We start from the raw sequence: 18,737 nt of genomic DNA on the forward strand, positions 1-18,737 counted from the left end.
GGGGTCTTTAAGAGCAGGTTAGATGAACATCTTGCTGGGGTCATTTGACCCCAGTACTCTTTCCTGCCATGGCAAGGGGTTGGACTAGATGATCTGCTCAGGTCCCTTCTGACCCTAGAAACTATGAAACTATAACGTTGCTATCCCTTTATACTAGCCATACAGTTAGTCCAGAAGATATCACCCCAAAAATCCTTAACCCTTGCCTAAATTCTGGACCATTACAGCTACAACACCATTCTGCCACTACCCTAGGAAATATGAAACTCAGCTCAGTACAGTACAGCCCCCCATGAAGTCAAAGGCAAAGTCCCAGGACTGGGGCCGACTATTAGCTAGTTCCATAATTCACAACGTTTACCTTTTTTCTGGACATGGGAGATCCAGTACAGGTCTTAGAAATCTTAATGTCTTTCTCTTCATTGTCAGTGATCACTGGCATAGTGTTCTGACTTCTGGCACTTGTGGCCAGTGAAGTGCTGTTAATATTTTAGAAGTATAGTTTCACTCCTAACAAAGTATTCCCCCCCACTGCTTGGCACTCAGTCCCTGCAACAAGATAAGTCTGCTCATGAATGTTGGGCAAGGGAACTGAAGAATCTGTTCATTTGTTTTTCTCATTTACACAAAAATTCTTTCCTCTGACCATAACTGAGAAGACAGGCAACACCATTGGCAAACAAGCCTATTAAGTGCACTTGCTGGAAATGTCTATGCTTTGGTTCATAAAAAAATGCTTAGGCTGTTTGCCAGTCTAGCACGTTTTTCTGCTTGTGGAACTTGAAATGGAGGGTGATGCAGAAATTGCAGGGCATGTGTGAGACTGTCTGGTGTATGGTGTCACCTGATGTAATTCATGTAAATGCGGTCCCTGGGGACCTGCTAGGGATAGTTTAGCAGTACTGAAAAAGGGGGTGTCTTCAGAGATGATATGGCTCTAACTTCCGCTTAAATTGGTTGGGTGTCCACCTTATATTTCACTGCTAAACATAAAGTCATAAGAAGATAGAGTAATTTGGAAGATAGCAAGACTGTAGTTCATTTAGGGTATTGGTTGTCTCCATTTAAGACATGCACTGACCCCTGTCCTGAAGACAATGTGGATTGTAAAATAATCCAAGCATTTTTGCAAAAGCAAAGCAATGATTGCAGAATAGATGCCAAGGAAGCACCTTAGCAGCTCAGATGTTGTGCCTGAAGTAAAAAGGAAACAAAACAAAACAAAAGCTGTTGTAAACTTGGCAAAGTACAGCTCTATGCCTGAACACTGGGTAGCCAGTCCTATGTAAGTCTGTTGGATATTAAGTTGATAAGGGGATATGATGTGTACAGGGTTTTTATTTGATTTTTAAATGGATGCTATGTTGTCAGATTCCATTCCACAAGAAGAAGGTAATGTGTGCTTTTATATCATTCATTTTTTTCTTAATTATTTCTTAATTTTTCTCCATTTAAGTGAGAATCCCAACTTGCATTAAAAAAAAACAACATTCTGTAAATGTCCAGCTCTCAGGGTTGCAGAATAAAGCTTGAAAATTACAACCCTAAAGGTTCAAAACCTAGAAGACAAACTAAAATAACCTCAAATGTATTTTTCTTTTAAAAGTAAAAAAAAGACCCCAGAAATGAACTCCTGACTTAGTCTGCGTGTTGTTAACAGTACTTCTACTGTTTAAGAGAAGTTGATGTCATTGTATTAGGCTTTACATGGCATATTATGTGCAGTTGTGTGGGCATTGTCTTCCAAAGAAATAAGTACCTTGGAAAGGATGATATATAAGGTCTCCTGAATTAGTGAAAAGGTTTAGAGAATTGGGTTTGTTTTCCTGAGGAAAAGGAGCCCTGTAGAAGATTTTGATAAGGGTTTTTGACATTCTAAAAGGAATTGATAAAGTCAGAATAAAGATTGCATTGCTGGGGAAATCAACAGTGTAGAAGTAGATGTCATCTAAGTCCAAGGATAATAGGGGCCGCAGCAGAGAGAGAGCTCCCAAATGGGAAGAGGTAGCTAGAGGAAGTAACCAAGGGGATGGTTTATAAGAGTAGCACAGATGTGCTCAAAAGATACCTTGATTTGTTTCTGTACTAGTCAGAGGTTTGGGTTAGGGCCCTTGTGAGAAAGTAAGGAGGCAAGAATAAGATGCATTGGAGGTGGGCCAGCATGTTGGGCCACCTGACTTGTCTTTTTCCTGTTACTAGCAGTACCTTTTGTTCTCATAACTGGCATCATTCCACCTCAAAGTGTATATTCTTGCCAGACCCCCCAGGTTATCTCAGGGCTGGGCCTATCGGTAAAAGCTTGTCCTTTGCAGGCCTGAAGGGCAATTTAGTAATTTAATAAATCATGCCACTTTATTGTAACAGACATGTGTTTGCTTTGTAGTGGGAGTGTGGACATCCCTGAGCTGCCCCCACTCTTCAGTCACTGTAGGGAGGTATTCCAGGGGCTTGAGGTGACTGATCCTCTTTACCCTAGGTAGAATTGGGCCTCGAGCCTCTGGAGCACCTGCCCAGCTTTATCTGGTTGGGGAATCTTGAGACACCCCTCTGTAAGCAGGGAAAGTCAATATTCCCTGCTTATGGAGACCTTATAGGATTTCCAAGGCAAATCTCTATAAACAGGGGAAGCCCATGTGAGTACCTATGTGGAGGCATCGGACCCTGGGGAATGCCTGGCACTCCTTGTCTCCATGCTAGGGCCTACATGGCCCTGTGCCTCTACGCTGTGACTTGCACTGGCTCCTGTGCTGACATGTTTCACTTGAAGGCAGGGGTCAGCGTGGAGCCTGATGCTGGCTGCTGTGGAGGTGCAGAGCTAGAGAATCCACAGTACTCCATCCACTCCAACCCATGACCTGTGCTAATCTGTGCCTTTACCTGGAGCACAGGTCAGTGCAGGACCTGGTGCATATCCCAACATAGAAACATGAGATGCCAGGAATTCCCTGGCTCTCATGCCAACTCATGCCTCTTTGTGATGCATAGGTCCTCCCTGCAAGGAGGTGCAGGGCAGTGAGGGATGCAAGTAATCTCCAGGCAAAGGGAGCACACTGCCCAATAAAGGTGATCTGCTTCCATTTGGTAATGTCTGTTTCTGCCCTCATTCTTCCTGCTAATTTAAACATGAGATTTTTTCTTACATTGTTTTCTTAGGCTAAAAACAGACATTGGTGAGGCTGAGTGGTGAGGGCTGTGATTCTGCAAAACAGGCAGGGGCAGTCCTTTACACACGCATCTTGATAGCATTTAAATTGAATTAGTCACTGTTGTCCCAGGGAGAGTTCAAATACTTCCAGGTACTTAATGTGGAGCAACTTGTCCCTCTGTAGGAACGCCGGAAAAAAGGCTTTGTCCTGGGAGAAGTCTGAGATCTGTTTTCAACCTTAGGTTCTGTATGATGGAGAAACTCTTCCATCCTGGGGAAAGAGGAGAATTCTGTTTTCCCTGGGTCTGGGTTACATTCCTACACTGCTTTATCAGTCCTTGTTGGATGTACTGCAAATGTTTGACAGGGGCAAATTGTGCTGGAGAGTGACCTGGGAATGCAGCCTTGCTGGTCATTTCACCCTGGCATCCCTTCAGTGTACACTGTGAGCCTCATGCAAGATTCAAGAGGAGGAGATATATTTTTGTATGTGGAGCCATAGGCAAGAAAACCCATCCCAGCCAACCCTGGGACATTTCCTAAAGATGAAATCACATCCCCCAGTAGAAGAACAATTCTTAGATTGTGAGGACCCAGGCAGAAAGAGTTCCATTTAGGGGGTTTAAATATAGCTGGCTCAAGATCGACGACTTTTAATAAAAGTTCTAATTGTCGATTTACTGTACTGAAGTGGAGTACAGTAAGTGTATATAGTGTGGCGTAGTTGTAGGAACAGGGAGGGCCTCTGTATGCTGCACTTGTGAAGACATGGCCTATGAGTTATGGTGAGTGTCCCATGTCTGACCAGGCGGTAGAGGGAGGGGGGAGGTTTGGAGGCACACAGAGAACTCTGGTGGAGGCCTGTCCAGTAATGGGGGCGGCTGCTGGGGAAGGCGGGTGTATGCTATAATCCAGTGGCCCTTCCACACAGTAATAGTGTGGCGAAGTGTGCTGATGGAGAAGGGTACCAGAAACTGATATATGTGGCTGTTATCTACTGTGCTTGTAATAGACTTCAGTACAATGAAAACTTCATTTGTATGATGTAAGTAACTTCAATAGTTTAAACCCGTTAGATAATTCTAGTGGTACAGATGATACAAGTGTACAGGCAAAGGATAAAATGTGATTCCATCTGGTGATGTGAGAAGGAGGGTATTCTGCATACACATTGCTGCAGAGCACAAGATTCTTACTTCTACAGCGCCAGGTTGCCCGGCAGGGTAAAGTGCTAGATGAGGAAAGGAGGCAGAGATCAAGGGTGTGGATGCACATAACAATGAGCCAGTTCAAACAGGGTTTGAATCGGAAGTGGTCAGGCCATATACCCTCATTGAACTGGTATAAACTGGCTGGAACAGTTAAAGTGTACCTGGAAAGCCACTCCTCTGATCTGTTGAATTTTGAACTGCTCTGTGTTTAGTGTGTAAGCCAAACAACACAGATCTGGTTGGTCCTCTAGGCATCCTACAGTGCAATGCTCTGTCCTCCCTTATTGCTGCACATGGCTGGTGTGGGCCAAACTGTCTCTGGGGTCAAAGCTTACCTCTGTGGATGTATTGAGAATTTTGAATACATGGAGGGAATTTTGAAACTCCTCTTGAAATGAATGGGAAGTTGTTTTTGGTTGACTATGGTCACTATTTTCCATGTGTGTCAAAGGAGATGGCAGTAGCATGTTACACGTGCTGTGGTTTATAGGGCTGATGCTGTAGGAGACCACAAGGGAGGCTGCTTCAGTAGCTTCAGACAGCAGAGGAAAAGGCTTGTGTGATGGGTTTAAGGCACAATAGTTCTCTCTCATTTGGGTTTTCTGTTGAAACACTATCATTTTAAATGCTTTGTGGAGTTAAGACGGGGGCTGTGGACTGACAGCAAGGGTGCTGCAGGTGCAATGTATAGATAAGTTAAGGCAGGGTTCGGCAGTTTTTTTGGACAGAGCCAAAAAAACCCACACCCTTGACTTGTGAAGTTGGTGTGCCAGGGAAGCCATGAGGAGTCTGATCCTTGTTGTGGCAATGCAGCCCCATCCCCTTCCTTGCCACCCACCCTGAGGTGCGTGTACCAAACAAAACGCCTTCTTATGCCATGCTTTGGCACCTGTGCCAGGGGTTGCCTACCCCTGAGTTAAAGGATGGTTTTGGAGTGAGTGTGGAGGGTCTTTTGACTGATGCTTTGGGTGAAGATGGTGAATATATTGAGACAGCAGAGCCTCCCCTTAGACATCTCTGCTAATTCTTCTAGTCTCCAGTAGGCTGGCTGAGGTACTGCATAGGATCCAGAATTTAACCATCTGTGTTGGCTCCATGGCTTCAGTTTCGCATGCAGTCTAACCTGCAGGAAACAAAGTGGAGACTGGATTGCAGTGGCATAGGTATTAGGACCCCAATGCCTCTGTGAATTATGGGGGCATGAGGGAACGCTGCAGTCTGGCGTGCCACAGGCTGTTGGGGTCCATACAGCGTGTCTTGAACTGTAGCATGGTTATGTGAGTTCAAGCTCATTTTGTTTGTAGATTTGACTTGATGGGAGCAGTGGAGTCAGGATGAGTCTGTTAGGGGTTGTAGGGTTTGGGAGTGTCCCTTGTGTAAGGAGTCACTATGTAGTGCCCTTGTCCTCAGGCTGTCGCTGCATTTGCGGCTGCAGTTACAGCTCCCCGAAGCTCTTGCATTTCCTTCTATACCTTTTTTGAGGTTTATGTCCGTTCTGTTAGGATGTGGGATTAAACAAAATCTTTCTGTTTAGCTGGAATCTTGTCTTGCTGAAGCATCTCTCTCTCTCTCGTTCTTTTCTCTAAGACTTCACCCTACAGACAGCTAGTTGTACCCTTCCCCCACATCCTGCCATCCCCTAGAGAACATGTCACAGGGAATTAAAACGGCTGAAAAGGCCTTGGAGAGGCTGCTGCTTTAGAACAGTCCCTCCTCTCTGGCCAGGAGGGTGGCCCCTCCTCAGTGCCCCTTTGTGTCCTGTCCAATTCCCCTCCCCCCATTCAGTGAATGCCACAGGACAGACCAGCAGCTCAGAGCATTTTTGATCTTTGCTCCGGCAGCGCGGTCTCTGATGCTATCCACTGCAGGGGCAGGGGGGGTTCCCCCACACAGCGAGACTCCAGGACCTTCCTGAATCATTGCTGCAGCACGCTCGATCGCTCCGGTTTCCTGGTGGCAGAAGAGGGGAGGTTTCGTTGCTGCTGCACTTGCTGGCTGAGTGCTCTCTTCTCTCTCCATCTGTGTGTGCCTCTCCCCATGACTCTGACAGCATCGCGTGCTCTCACTCTCAGTCCTTCTTCCCACAATTCACACACGGTCTCCTCAGAACAGGGATGATGTCACTTCCTTCTGGAGTGTTTCGGGGGTGTGGAAGGGGGGAAGTCACGACCCCCGGCTCATTCGTTCTGAGCAGCCCCAGTTGAATAAATGAGATTGCTATCTTGGAGGGAGGGAATTTTTCTGAAGATGATGCCTTGCTTTTTCAGCAACCAGTCTCTGAGCCATCCTTCTCTCTTCTGACTGGGATTTTCAATGGCTGCATTAGAGTTTGCTGTTTCTTCCTTCACTTGTGATTTCTGTCTCCCTGGACACGCACTTTCCCTGAAACATCCTCACGGAAGAGAAGAATGAGCTGCTGCTGGACCACCTGGCATGTAAGCATTGCTGATTCCTATAGATCTTATGCTGACCTGAGTGTTGTCAGTCTGGGGGTTCCTTCTCTCAAGGCTTGTGCATGCTTGTGCTCCCCCCAGATTGGGGTTCAGCATCCCAGGGCTTCTTGCATTACTGGTTCAGATTCATACTGTATCTGAAGCTCTTTTGTAAGTGGATGTGGGGTGTGGAGACTTTGCTCCCTATCAGTTGGACCTATCTTCTAACCTAAGAACCTCAAGGCTCCTTTTGCTCAATTCCCTCACTTTTCCTCCCCACTCCTTTTCTCAGATGTAGTTCTTTGGCCACGACCCAGGGCTTCAGGTCCTAGGACTCCATAGAAGGAAAGAGCTATTTATTTCTTGCAGTGTGACTCCAGGGTTGTACTAAGAGGCCTTCTCTCACACCTTTTTTCCTGTCTAAACGAGGGCAAGGGCCCCAGACCTCCTGGTTTAGATTTCTTAAAGGCAATCTTTAGGTATTTACTGAACTTGTTCTATCCCTGCTTCCCACATTGCTGTGTTCAGGGAGTTCAGGAAGGAAAAGACTAGCAATATCAATCTCTGTCTTTTTCATATTGAGTAATGAAAGACAAGGGACGCTGTTCCCTCTCCAACTGTTGCTATAGGTCAGGAATCCACCTAAAGGTTTTCTTTCCCCATGAAGTAGCACTCCTTGACATGATAGAAGGTGGCAGTCAGTAGGAAACAAGGCACTGTACAGCTGCTTGCATTGGTAGGGGGCTGCTGGAAAGTAGAATGATGTGGTGGGGGGAGCAGTTGTAAGCTAAGTATTGATGAAAGTACCTGTACTGTTAAGGATCAGCAATACACAAGGAACTACTAGGAGAGACCAGTGCATGCCCAGGCCAGGGCAACAGTAAGTAAGAAAGAACAGGCTGAAAAATATCTCTGTGTGTTTTAATAGGCGATAGCAATATTCAAGGAAAGGTAGAAAGTACCACCATGTGCCATGACAGGTGGTAGGGTTATTCATGGTAAGGCTTGAAAGTATCACCATCTGGCCAATGGAGTGAGCAGTTTGAAGGGTAGGGCTGTAATGTACCAAGTGCACTGATGAGTATGTGCTAGGGAAGTGTGACTCCAAATGGTGTGTAGTTTCACATTTTTTTTTGTTCTACTGATCTTGGAATACAGCGTTTCCTTTACTGAAGTGAGTAACACTCTGGAAGTGTGTCAGCATATTAATTTGTGGAATCTCCTGAAAAGTGTTAAAGATGTGTGAAGGCATTTATTGCTGTATGACTGAGGTGCGTGACTGTGACTGAGATGTGCTGGAGATCAAATTCAACTGGACCAGGTTGGCAGCAGGGCCCCATTAGTAGATGTAAGAGAAGAACTGCCATCCTGTTCTTGTCCAGGAGGAGATCTTCAGGCCCAGTAGGTGGAAGAAAGAGCAGAAGCATGAGTGCTGGGTACAAGATGAGGGTTTCTGTGACGTGATAATATCAGACTCCCTAATAACGCAGTTTGGCATGTAGGGATGCAGGTTGCCTGGACTATCAGGAACCCAAAGTACTTGGTCGTTTGAAGATTCTTCTTAGATGACAAGCAACCACTTCACTCATCACATCATTCGCATCATATGACAACAGGACTGAAATGTGAGACTTAATGTTAGAATATTGAACTGTTTGTTTTGTGCTAGAAACAAGGCTTGGTGGTTTGTAGCCTTTGATATCTTGTTGATCCTGATTATATCACAATGAGTATCGAATGGTTCTTGTTTTTGCCTGGATTATGTAGTTTGACCCAAGTAATACTTAGTGTTTCAGAGACACAACTGTGGAAAGCGTGGTTGCTGCAGGTTAGGACTGAGATGCATTGACAAATTTATGTGAAGGCCTGGAACTAGAAGAGCAGAAGGTGATGATTCAGAATTGAGATGCACCGGCCAAGCTCTCTGGTAGCCAAAGCTCTGAAACAGCATAGGATGCTCTAGGTCACAGAGGAAGTGCTGTGGCAGAGCTGAGGGTAAAGAAGCCTTGTACTGCAGGGGATGTTGTTATAAGGTCACCATTTATGTATCGTGGCAGAGCACATTGGAAGCCAGAAGTGGAGTAGCATGATCTGCAGCATGCTAGGATAGAAATATCTCCATGAAGCCGTGAGCCATGAGCAAATGCCAGAGCTTGTGTGGTAGATCACTGCAGAGGCAAATGATCATCAGAGCTCTATGAGGCCTTCAGGTCCAAAATAAAATATCCATGGCAGGCTTGTGATACTTTGGCAGAACTCTTAGCATACAGGGCTGGGTTCGATTGGAGTATAATAGGGTGCAGCAAAGCAGGACTGAAATTCCTTGGCTGAACCCTGGCAAGAGTAGAAGCTGGATAGTCCTATAGTCTTTGATGTGGCTGGCAGTAATTTTTTTTCCCTAAGGTCATTGGGTTGAAAAGTTAGGAAAAAAGTGGGAGGGACAGAGAAAAGTAATCCCCCAACTGATTATGATTGTAATTTTAATGCACGCAGGAGACAAAGTGAGATATGGGGACTGTTACACAATTAACAACTAGTACTACTTTTCTTTTGTGGTGTTCAAGGGAAGGTGGGAAGGTATGCTTCCCTGTGGGATAATGGGCAGCTCCCTAGTGTGGTGAGAGATGTAGTGATGGTGTCATGGTGGTGTGAGGGCCAACTCTTAGTGGATACTTTGGATACTTTGGTGCATCTAGCCAAGTGAGCAGAAGGCATCATCAGGAAGCTTGGGACTGAAGAGCCTGGTGGCAGATATGTGTAGGCAAGAGCATGGTAATAGGAGGTTGTACAGAGCTTTGTGCCTGTAAAACCTGTCGGGGGCATCCTGTAGGGATCACTTACAAACACTGTGCTCTGTAACACAATTCCAGGTAATCTTGTAAGCTGGAGTCAGGTGTGTGTTCATTGTAGTCAGTGAGAGTTGTTGTGCACCTGTTTCAACTAACACTTCCCCCTCATTATACTGCTCCTCTTCTTCCCTCACCCTCTCTTTTTTCTGGAGTCTGGGATGCCCCCTGGTGATGGGCAGAGGAAACTATGATACTATCATTTGTGTAGGACAGGGAGGACTCTCAGGCAGGCCCTTAATGTGCGGTGGATGGAAGGGGTGCTAGCACAGGCCCTCTCTTTTTGAGGTGGCTGGAGATGACCTACATTGTTCATTCCTGTGCTTCTGTTTCAGGAGGTGAGTGTTGTGTCTGCTGAGCCTCTTCAGACCTGCTAGCCATGCCAGGGATTGTGGTGTTTCGCCGTCGCTGGTCTGTAGGCAGCGATGACCTCGTTTTGCCAGCCATTTTCCTTTTCCTCCTTCATACTACCTGGTAAGTAAGAAGTGCATAGACTCAGGAGAGGGCTGCCCTGAGCCCAGTCACGGCTTTCTTTTGCAACTCCTGTCTCTTGGGTCTGGAATTCTCCCTATGCTCCTTGGTGTAGCACAGGCAGCTTCTACTGGAAGCTTGTGCCAGACTGTTCTGAATGTCTGGTGCCTCTTCTTGCCATTCTATTCATCAGTGGAATTCAAAGCTGCTGTTCTGACTTTTTTTTCATGGAAAATGTATTTTAGAAGCCTGGTGCCTATAATCATCATGTTGAATTTTAGCAGGGGGAGGGGAAGCTCTTCCTGATAGGGGCTCAAGGGAAAACGATAAGAGTGTAGTGTGTTTAGCAGATTCCAAAGGATAGCTCAGAGACACCAAGTAGATGAGTCCCAGGTTACCAAGTTGGTCAAACCTGGGCAGCATGTCTCCAGAATGATAGTTGGGGAGGGGTGTGTTCAGGACCAAGTTAACCAAGATGAGTGGAAGAACTGGCAGGAAATGTGTGGGACACCTAGGATCCTTCTGTGATTCTGAAGGATGGAAAGGCTGGATCTATGAGGTGGTGGTAGTAGTGGGGGATATGGCTAGATGGGGAGATGCTTTGCTTCATGTTGCCACTGATAACTGCTTGGCTTGTGCTTGGCAGGTTTGTGATCCTTTCTGTGGTGCTCTTTGGGCTAGTGTACAATCCCAACGAGACCTGTTCCCTTAACCTGGTGGACCACGGCAGAGGCTACCTGGGCATCCTTCTCAGCTGCATGATAGCAGAAGTGGCAATCATCTGGCTCAGCATGAGAGGCAGCATCCTGTACACAGAGCCCCGGGATTCGATGCAGTATGTGCTGTATGTCAGACTGGGTAAGAGGCAGTGGCCTGGGGCCTTCTAACTACTCAGCCTCCTCACTGCCATCTGTTACTCTCAGAAGACTCTTCCTTCACATACACTGACAAACTCATAGCTCCTAGAAGACATCCAGATGGTCACTCCTCTGACTGAATATACGGTCCCTCTGGAACAGGAATGGAGTGCCCTACTCCTGCTTACATATCTTGATCCATCACCCAGCATACTTCCCTGACGCACCTTTCCTTCATCCCCATTCACCAGAACACCAGCCTACACCACTTTCCCTACAACAAGCAGATTTGCTTTCCCTTATGCAATAAAAAGCATGTCCAACTGGTCAAACATTTATCTCTTCACTCCACCTTTCCACAAGCCTTGCCATAATACAAGCATATGCCTCTATAAACTATGTATATGCCCACCGTGATGTGTGCACCTGCCCCTCTCTGATGCATGTGTACACTCCAGCCAGCTACTTTATGCACATACGGACCAGCTTTTGACCCACATTTGTGATGTATCTACCCAATCAGCAGTTTGCACATTTACTGTGTAGGTAAATATATGTACTGGACGCCCACAGGCCTCCTCTCTTCCTGAGATGCATGGGTAACCAGTCTTTTCCTCCTAAGACCTTTCTCCCACTGCCTACCCTCCAAATTTTCCAGGAATCATACCAAAAAGGGCAGCAGCCCTTTTCTTCAGGGTTCCTCATGTCTCTGGTTTATCCTCTAAGATACAGAAATGTACTAGTCCTCCAGACATCTATCCCAGGGAGAAATGTTTTCATCAGAACATGGTGGAAAGCTTGGCCAGATGGGGCCAAATCCATTTTAAACATGTGGGCAGAGCAACCTGTTGCCAGTTCTTGTTTGCCTGGTTTGATCCCATTTAGGATTCAGTAATGACCCAGAATTCTCTCTTGAGAGCTCTCTCTGTATGGGAGATATTTCCGCTTGTGAGTACTAAGTGCAAACCATTAATGAGGAAAGCAAACTAATTTTCCTCTCTTTCTGGCAGACAGACTGAATCTCCCTAGAGAAGGGAGCAGAGGCTGCCAGTTTGAGAAATAATGTATTAAAATCAGACTGAGTGGAGGGGTCCAAGAAAGGGGAGCAAATGAAAATGAAAATGCAGTCTCTTTCCCTGCCCAAGATGTCAACCCTGTTTAAAACCATTTTTGCATGAGGGCGTTGTCCCTTTCTGCTCCATGTTTCTCACTGTGGTTACCACAGTGACGATGGCAGTGGGAGTATTGTCACCATGCAGTTTAGGCCCTTGGGACTTCCAGATTTTTAAGCATGTGCGATCTAGATGAGCTCGGAATCCAGGGGAGTCTTGGCTACTCTAGTGCTCCCATCAGGTGGGGCTAACCTTGTGCTAGCAACTGTGGGAATTTTTTGAATGTGCAGCCAGTATCGTAAGAGCAAGTCTAGTTTTTAAGCATTCTTTAAAAGCATTTGTCCCCAACCCTGTTGGCTGGCTAAAGAGTCTTAGAAATTGTATTTGCTGAACCATTCATAAGTAGTGCTTACCAACATAGATGGGGCCTTAGAAGTAACAGAAGTTTTGGTGCTTGGCAGGTCTGCTGTTAATCACTGACACACAAGACCAGTGGATTGGGCATGTGTCTGTATTTTTACTGAGGGGAAACCGGTCCAGTGACTGGGATATACCAACTAATGAGAGAAGCGGTACTTTGAAGTGCTTAATAAAAATAAGGTTTTGGCTTTGGAGAAATGGCAGTAGGTGCCTGGAGCACAAGTGAAATCAGCTAGAGCATTCCATTGCCTACCATAGGTAGGGGATAGCCATGACCTGAGGTCTGTCAGAGTTAGGGTAGTTAAATGCTCCACATTCTTTTAAATTTGTGAAAGTAGGTAGGACTGATCCCCAGGTTACACATGCATCCTCTTGAATCTGTTGGAACCAACGGTCATTAAAGGCTCCCCATCTACCCCTTTCTGATCCTACAAGAAGCAAGAGGGATTAACTGTCTGAGCTGGACAAGCCTGGGAACTGATTTCTTCCCCTCATATGCATATACTTTCAGAAGAAGGAGGCTAAGAAACCAGTCTAGAACCTGGGAGGCCCTGAGGCAATTATCTGTTCCACCACAGATTTCATGTGTGACTTTGGGCAGCGGACTTAGTCTCACTGCACTTCAGTTCCCCAGGGATTGGGTACTAGAATAAGAGGGTCTGGATATATTTCTAAATTTCCCAAGATTGTACAGAGTTGGATTCATCCCACATTGACACCCTTCTAAATTGGCTGCCTTAGTTAGGGAGGCCATTTAACATGGTGAGACCTAGCAGCCCATGTTATATAAGGGAATCTTATGTGCATTGCATTGGGGAAGAGGGAGAGGTTGGAGATCTCTGGGCATTTATAGATGTGCTCTGGGGGGGTGGGAGTGGGGTATGGGGGGGGGCGGTGCTTTAGTTAGCTAGCTGCACTAGTTAAAAGTGCCCAAGCATCACATGTATCAGTGTCCCCGCACTGAAAAAAAATGGTGGCAGGGTGCTTTGAACTAAAACTCATTGAATGATCTTTAGTTTAAAGCACCCCACCACCATTTTTCAGTGCAGGGATACTGATACAGGTGACACTGGAGGCTGCTGGAGTGTATTAATTTTGCACTCCAGCAGACTTGATTGTGTTGGATTTACAGCAAATTGGAGCAGCCTCATTGCCTATCTGTAGGAGCCCTCTATGTCCTACTTTTGCCTGTGATGCAACTCCAGGGGTTGCAGTGGTGTGAGTATAGTTACTGTGTTATGTAGGGATAGGGGGCATACAGGGTCTAACGGCTTTCTGCATCACATCCTTAAAGATTACCTCTGCATCACATTCTTAAAGATTACCTTTCAAAGTCTTGTAGCTAAAACCCCAGTAATCTATTCTGTGCTGCTGTCCTGCTAGAAAACAGAATACAGAACTGAGCCCAATAGGGTAATTAGCAAGCCGGTGGCTAAAGGTCATGTGGTGTTCAGGATTTTTCTCTCAGCCTGGGAGCTGTTGATAGGAGGCACAGGTGGAACTGCCAGAGACTAGGCTGGTGGGCTGCTGTTTTTCTGGTCTCCTGTGTGAAGGGGGAGGTAGTGCTAACCTTTAGAAAGATGCTGCTATTGTGTGCTCTGTTTCTGTTGTTTCAGCCATCCTGGTGATCGAGTTTGTGTACGCTATAGTGGGCATTGTTTGGCTAACCCAGTACTACACCTCGTGCAATGACCTCACTGCCAAGAGTGTCACCTTGGGTATGTATTTGGTGTCCTTGAGTGTCCTGAATGTGGTGCTTGGGTAGTGCATATCCTACACACTCCTTTGTAGATAGTGGGGTGCCCCATAATCCATTCTCATACATGGGGAGGGCCCCCCTGGAAATTGATCGAAAAACAGTAGCTGTGAAGACGGTACTTCTTATCTGAATATGCAGTCACACAGAGCAGGTACTGTGTACATACACTTGAGCTGCCTGCAGTGAGACAGGAATCCAAGACCCTATCATAGGCCAGTGTAAAAGGCTCAGGTCCCCTTCAGTTTGTTTCATAGAAGACTTTACTGTTTATGCAGAATTCCTTTCAGGATCTCAGCCAGTCTTACCAGGGTCCTGATACCAGCCCTGGAATCCCTGAGGTATTGAACAGATATTTAGGTGTCTTCTGCATGGGTAACCTCCGAGCAAGAATCTCAAGGCTGGAGAACCCTCTCAGAGGATTTCCCTTCACCACAGTTGGCTGCAAGAGTGAGCAGGGTTGCATCATCCCTCTGCTCTCTGCAGCAGTGGAGAGGTGAGCGTGGTGTGCACACAGGAGACTAGGGTGGAGGAGCTCTTACTGTGGCCCAAGGATAGAGCCCCTGATTTCCTCTCTGCTCTCTCTGCAGGAATGGTAGTGTGCAACTGGGTCGTCATTCTGAGTGTCTGCATCACTGTCCTGTGCGTCTTTGACCCGACAGGGCGAACCTTCGTCAAGCTTCGGGCCACAAAGAGAAGGCAGCGCAACCTGAGGACATACAACCTGCGGTAAGGGAGCATGGAACAGCTGTCCAGGAAGAGGAGGTCTGGAACTACATGTTGATCTCTCCAGCTCTTGGCGCACTCCCTTTCCTGCCGTGGGGAGCTCTCACATGCAGGCATTACTTCCTTCCTTTGTGAAAGGTCATTTGGAAAGACTGTAGTTCTGATGCTCCTGCATATTCATGGTGTGTGCTATGTGTAGATCAGTGTATGTATGTGTCCAGAGAAAATCGGACACTGCAGGAGGTCTGACTAGACCCCATGTAAGCAGTGGATTTGCTGCCCCTGATGAGCTCTGATCAGTAATTTCTAGTGTTCTTCACCCTGGGCATGATTTTTCCCCTGTTACACTGATGTAACACTTATCCTGCAGTTGAGAGTGAGACACCATCTTCATTCCTAGCTCCTTTATTCCTTTATTTTTTATCTTTTTCAAAATATTACCCTTTGGCCTGAAATGCCCTGTGTTTGGCCTAAGTCCAGAAGCAATTTTTTTGTGTTGGTGTTTAGACATTGTAATTAAGAACCTCTTGTGCCTGTGTGAGCTTACTCAAATGGGAATATGAAAGCTTTTTTTCACCAACAAGAATTTTTCAGACTTTTTTTTTTTCTTATAATGCTGGGACAACACAAACAGGCTTTGTTTTTACGTGCAGTCTTGACACACGCATAGCCCTTGGTCAGGAATGTGGCTTTGCAGGGTTGTGGGCATTTTCTTTTAAATGTGCAAAATTACAGACTTTTGGAGAAAAGCCTGCAGGTCACGTACTTCATCTCAAGAATATCCACTGCAGTGGAGCAGAGTGCTCCAAATCTTCGATCCATTTGAGACAATGAAGGAGCGTTTAGATGGTGCTCATGTATTGGAAAGGACCTTGGACCTTTTCCAGGCCTTTTCATACACCCTTAAAGGAATGTGCATTTTTATTTCATTAGGGCAAGACCCTTCTTTGTTATTTCATTATGTTCCTTGCATCAGTCCCAAGAGTGTTCAGGACTCATTGTACCTCATTAATCAAACTTACATGATGCAAGAGTGCTGCATTTAAAATCCAGATGTATAGAAAGTTCAGGATGAGTAGCATGTGGGCCTAGGACCACATGCTGCAATCCTAGCAGGCGTGGCTCAGCCCTTCACCTTCCTAAAAGGGAAACTGAGTGCCATGTAGCCTGATATGTTAAAAATAAACTCTTCTCTGCTTAATGGGGATATTAAAGAGGCATATACAAGCATAGGGGTTTGCCCAGTGCTGAACTTAATTTCCCTGCCATCCCGTAGTATTTTGTGCAGTGTGCTGTGCACCTGTTGTTTGCCGTGCTGTGCCCAGAAGCAGCTACATTTCAATGTTGATGACTGTTTAAATCGACAGTTTTGAGATTGAGTGAGTTATACTGTGATATGGAAACCTCAAATGTGCTGATGGCTTTTATTATTAAAGCAATACTGCCCAAAAGGCTTATTTTTATACCCTCCTGTGGTCTGGGAGCTTAATAGTGTAAGGTACCAAGGTTCTGCCCATTCCCATTGAGTTCAATGGGAGTTGAGGACATTCTGAACCTTTCAGGATAAAATCTTTAGTTTACAGTCTTTTGACTTGTATGTGTGAAAGTGATCTTTGTAATCCACTTGAAAATCTGAGCTGTATTTTCCTTGCCTCATAACAGAACGTGTTAAGATGACAGGCTTCTTTTTGGTTTATTTGTCACATTTAGGATGCTTAGATTTTAGTGGCTTCCTTTTTGTGGTATTTTGCTATAGTTCTTTAACTCATTTTAGTTGCATTGTGGTTTTGGCTGTACAAATGGCAGTCAGATATATGTGTATGCATGTGTGTGTTTAACAGACTTACAGAACTAAAGAAGAGTTCTGCTAATTATGCTAATTATGTTCTAGCAAATTTCTTTGGGCCAAGTAAACAGGAAATTTTAGCTTAAAAAAATCCTATTTGGGAAAACTTGGAGGGAATGAAAATACCAGCTCATCACAGGCTCTTCAGCCTGCCAGCTTGAGGTTGTGAAGTCGTTGACATGGCCATCTGGGCTTTCTTGTTTTCTGGAGCTACTGATTGTTGCTAGCTTCTTAAAACAGCAATATTCTTGCCCTTCTTTTGGAGTCTTACTACCAGATTCTGGGTTGTTTTTAAAAACTTTGAAGATCCCTGTCAGGCATGATCAGATGGATCTTCTCACTTGTTCCCTCATCCATGTTGGAGTGCCTTCTATTACCAGATCTTTTATGAAGCAGCCCACTGTATGCATGGGCGTTTCCCAGCAGGATCCTGTGCTCGGAGAACAGAATTGAGGTGATCTGTTTCTGAACAATCTAAGCTGTCTTTCATTCTACTGCTACCAGCATTAAAATCTGTTTTGGGAATATCTCTATAGAATAGCTTTTCAGAAGAAATTGGATACCATTCCCCACATCTTTTAAAGGCAAGTGTATTTGGTAGATCTGATAATCTGTGTTTTGTACACATCTCAATCAAAAATAGAGAAGGACTAGTTTACAAAGTGTAGATCCTACTGTCCAGTGGCACTCTGGCTTTGTTTGAGCTCCTTTGCAATGAATTGTCAGCAGAACTTTGCAAATATTTGATCGTATTAGTTCAGTGGTTGCACCAAAACATTGAAAAGTGTTGTGTGTTGGGTTGAACAAAACATTTTGCTTTTAGGATTTTTAACCTTTAAAAAAAATGTGGGGGGCAATTTTCCAAAGAAAATGAAGTAAAAACTGAAACATCTTTTTAAAAGAAATGTTTAGAATTGTTTTCAGCAAAAATTTTTCATAAAATTTGAAAATCATTTTGGTTCCTCCAGAATTGTATTTTTATTGCATAAACTATTTGCTGAAAAATGTTGCCCTGTTCTATTTGTAAAGTCCAATTTGTAGCAGCCCAGGCGTTCTTCTGTAGAGGTAAAAAGGTCTGTTGTTGGGTGGTACAGTCAATCCAGAAAATGTTATATCACCTGCAAACAGCTATTCCTAGGCACCCTTCTACACTCCAAAGAGCCAGACATTTTCAAACATTTTGCCTCTCTCAGACCATGGCAAAGCAGTAGCCTCATTACAGCTTTTCTTCTCAGGGATGGGACTAAGTCTGTGGACACTGATGTTTAGGTCTTGCCAGATGGATCGGAGCTTTCATGAAAATTCACCTTCTCTGTACTTTTTAACAATATTTATCATGGACAGAACACTGCCTTCTAAATCATTTTACTTGTCCTGCATATGCGTAGGCATACAGAGCTTGAGCCAGAATCTTCTTTACACTAAGACCCTTTAGTGCTGCCAGAACAGTGTAAAGAGGCCTTGTAATAAAAGAGAAGTTGGCCATGTGTACATGATATCACTGACAGCAATGTGCATGGTGTGTATACTGGCTCTTGGCGCTTTCTCTGTGCATATCCTCTTTGCTGTCCTATTACCTGTTTTCCTCATATGCATATTCACTCTCTACTTCTGTGGCACAGGCACCGCCTGGAGGAGGGACAGGCCAGCAGCTGGACACGCCGCCTCAAAGTTTTTCTATGCTGCACAAGAACAAAGGATTCCCAGTCAGTAAGTAACTGAGCGTTTCCCTATTAGGAAGCAAACACTAGGCATCATCTGCCCTGGTCTTGACCTCTTCAGAACAGGGCACAGGACATGAGGATGAGCACAACCACAGCACTTTATGTGGTCAGTTTCATAGTTTCCTTTTTCTCACTTACTTTTCTTACACAAACAACAGGGGGAGTGGACAAAGAGACAGAGACGTGTCTTA

General features: G+C 45.2%; 1 protein-coding gene across 4 annotated transcripts in view; it reads left to right on the forward strand.

The window, feature by feature from the left end:
* Positions 1-6,107: 6,107 nt before the first annotated feature.
* Positions 6,108-18,737, forward strand: part of DAGLA (diacylglycerol lipase alpha) — a 49,351-nt gene continuing 36,721 nt past the window's right edge. The window contains exons 1-6 of one of the 4 annotated variants that reach the window (XM_019547326.1): positions 6,108-6,791; positions 9,970-10,108; positions 10,752-10,963; positions 14,111-14,212; positions 14,841-14,979; positions 18,445-18,532. In XM_019547326.1, the coding sequence (XP_019402871.1) occupies positions 10,014-10,108; positions 10,752-10,963; positions 14,111-14,212; positions 14,841-14,979; positions 18,445-18,532 (636 nt within the window). In that variant the 5' untranslated portion in view covers positions 6,108-6,791; positions 9,970-10,013. Of the gene's footprint in view, positions 6,792-9,969; positions 10,109-10,751; positions 10,964-14,110; positions 14,213-14,528; positions 14,747-14,840; positions 14,980-18,444; positions 18,533-18,737 lie in introns of those variants that run through there. The other 3 variants (XM_019547323.1, XM_019547324.1, XM_019547325.1) reach the window with 3 other exon arrangements.

Source organism: Crocodylus porosus, unplaced genomic scaffold, assembly GCF_001723895.1.
Source record: "Crocodylus porosus isolate Cpor-Errol unplaced genomic scaffold, CroPor_comp1, whole genome shotgun sequence".
NCBI lineage: Eukaryota > Metazoa > Chordata > Crocodylia > Crocodylidae > Crocodylus > Crocodylus porosus.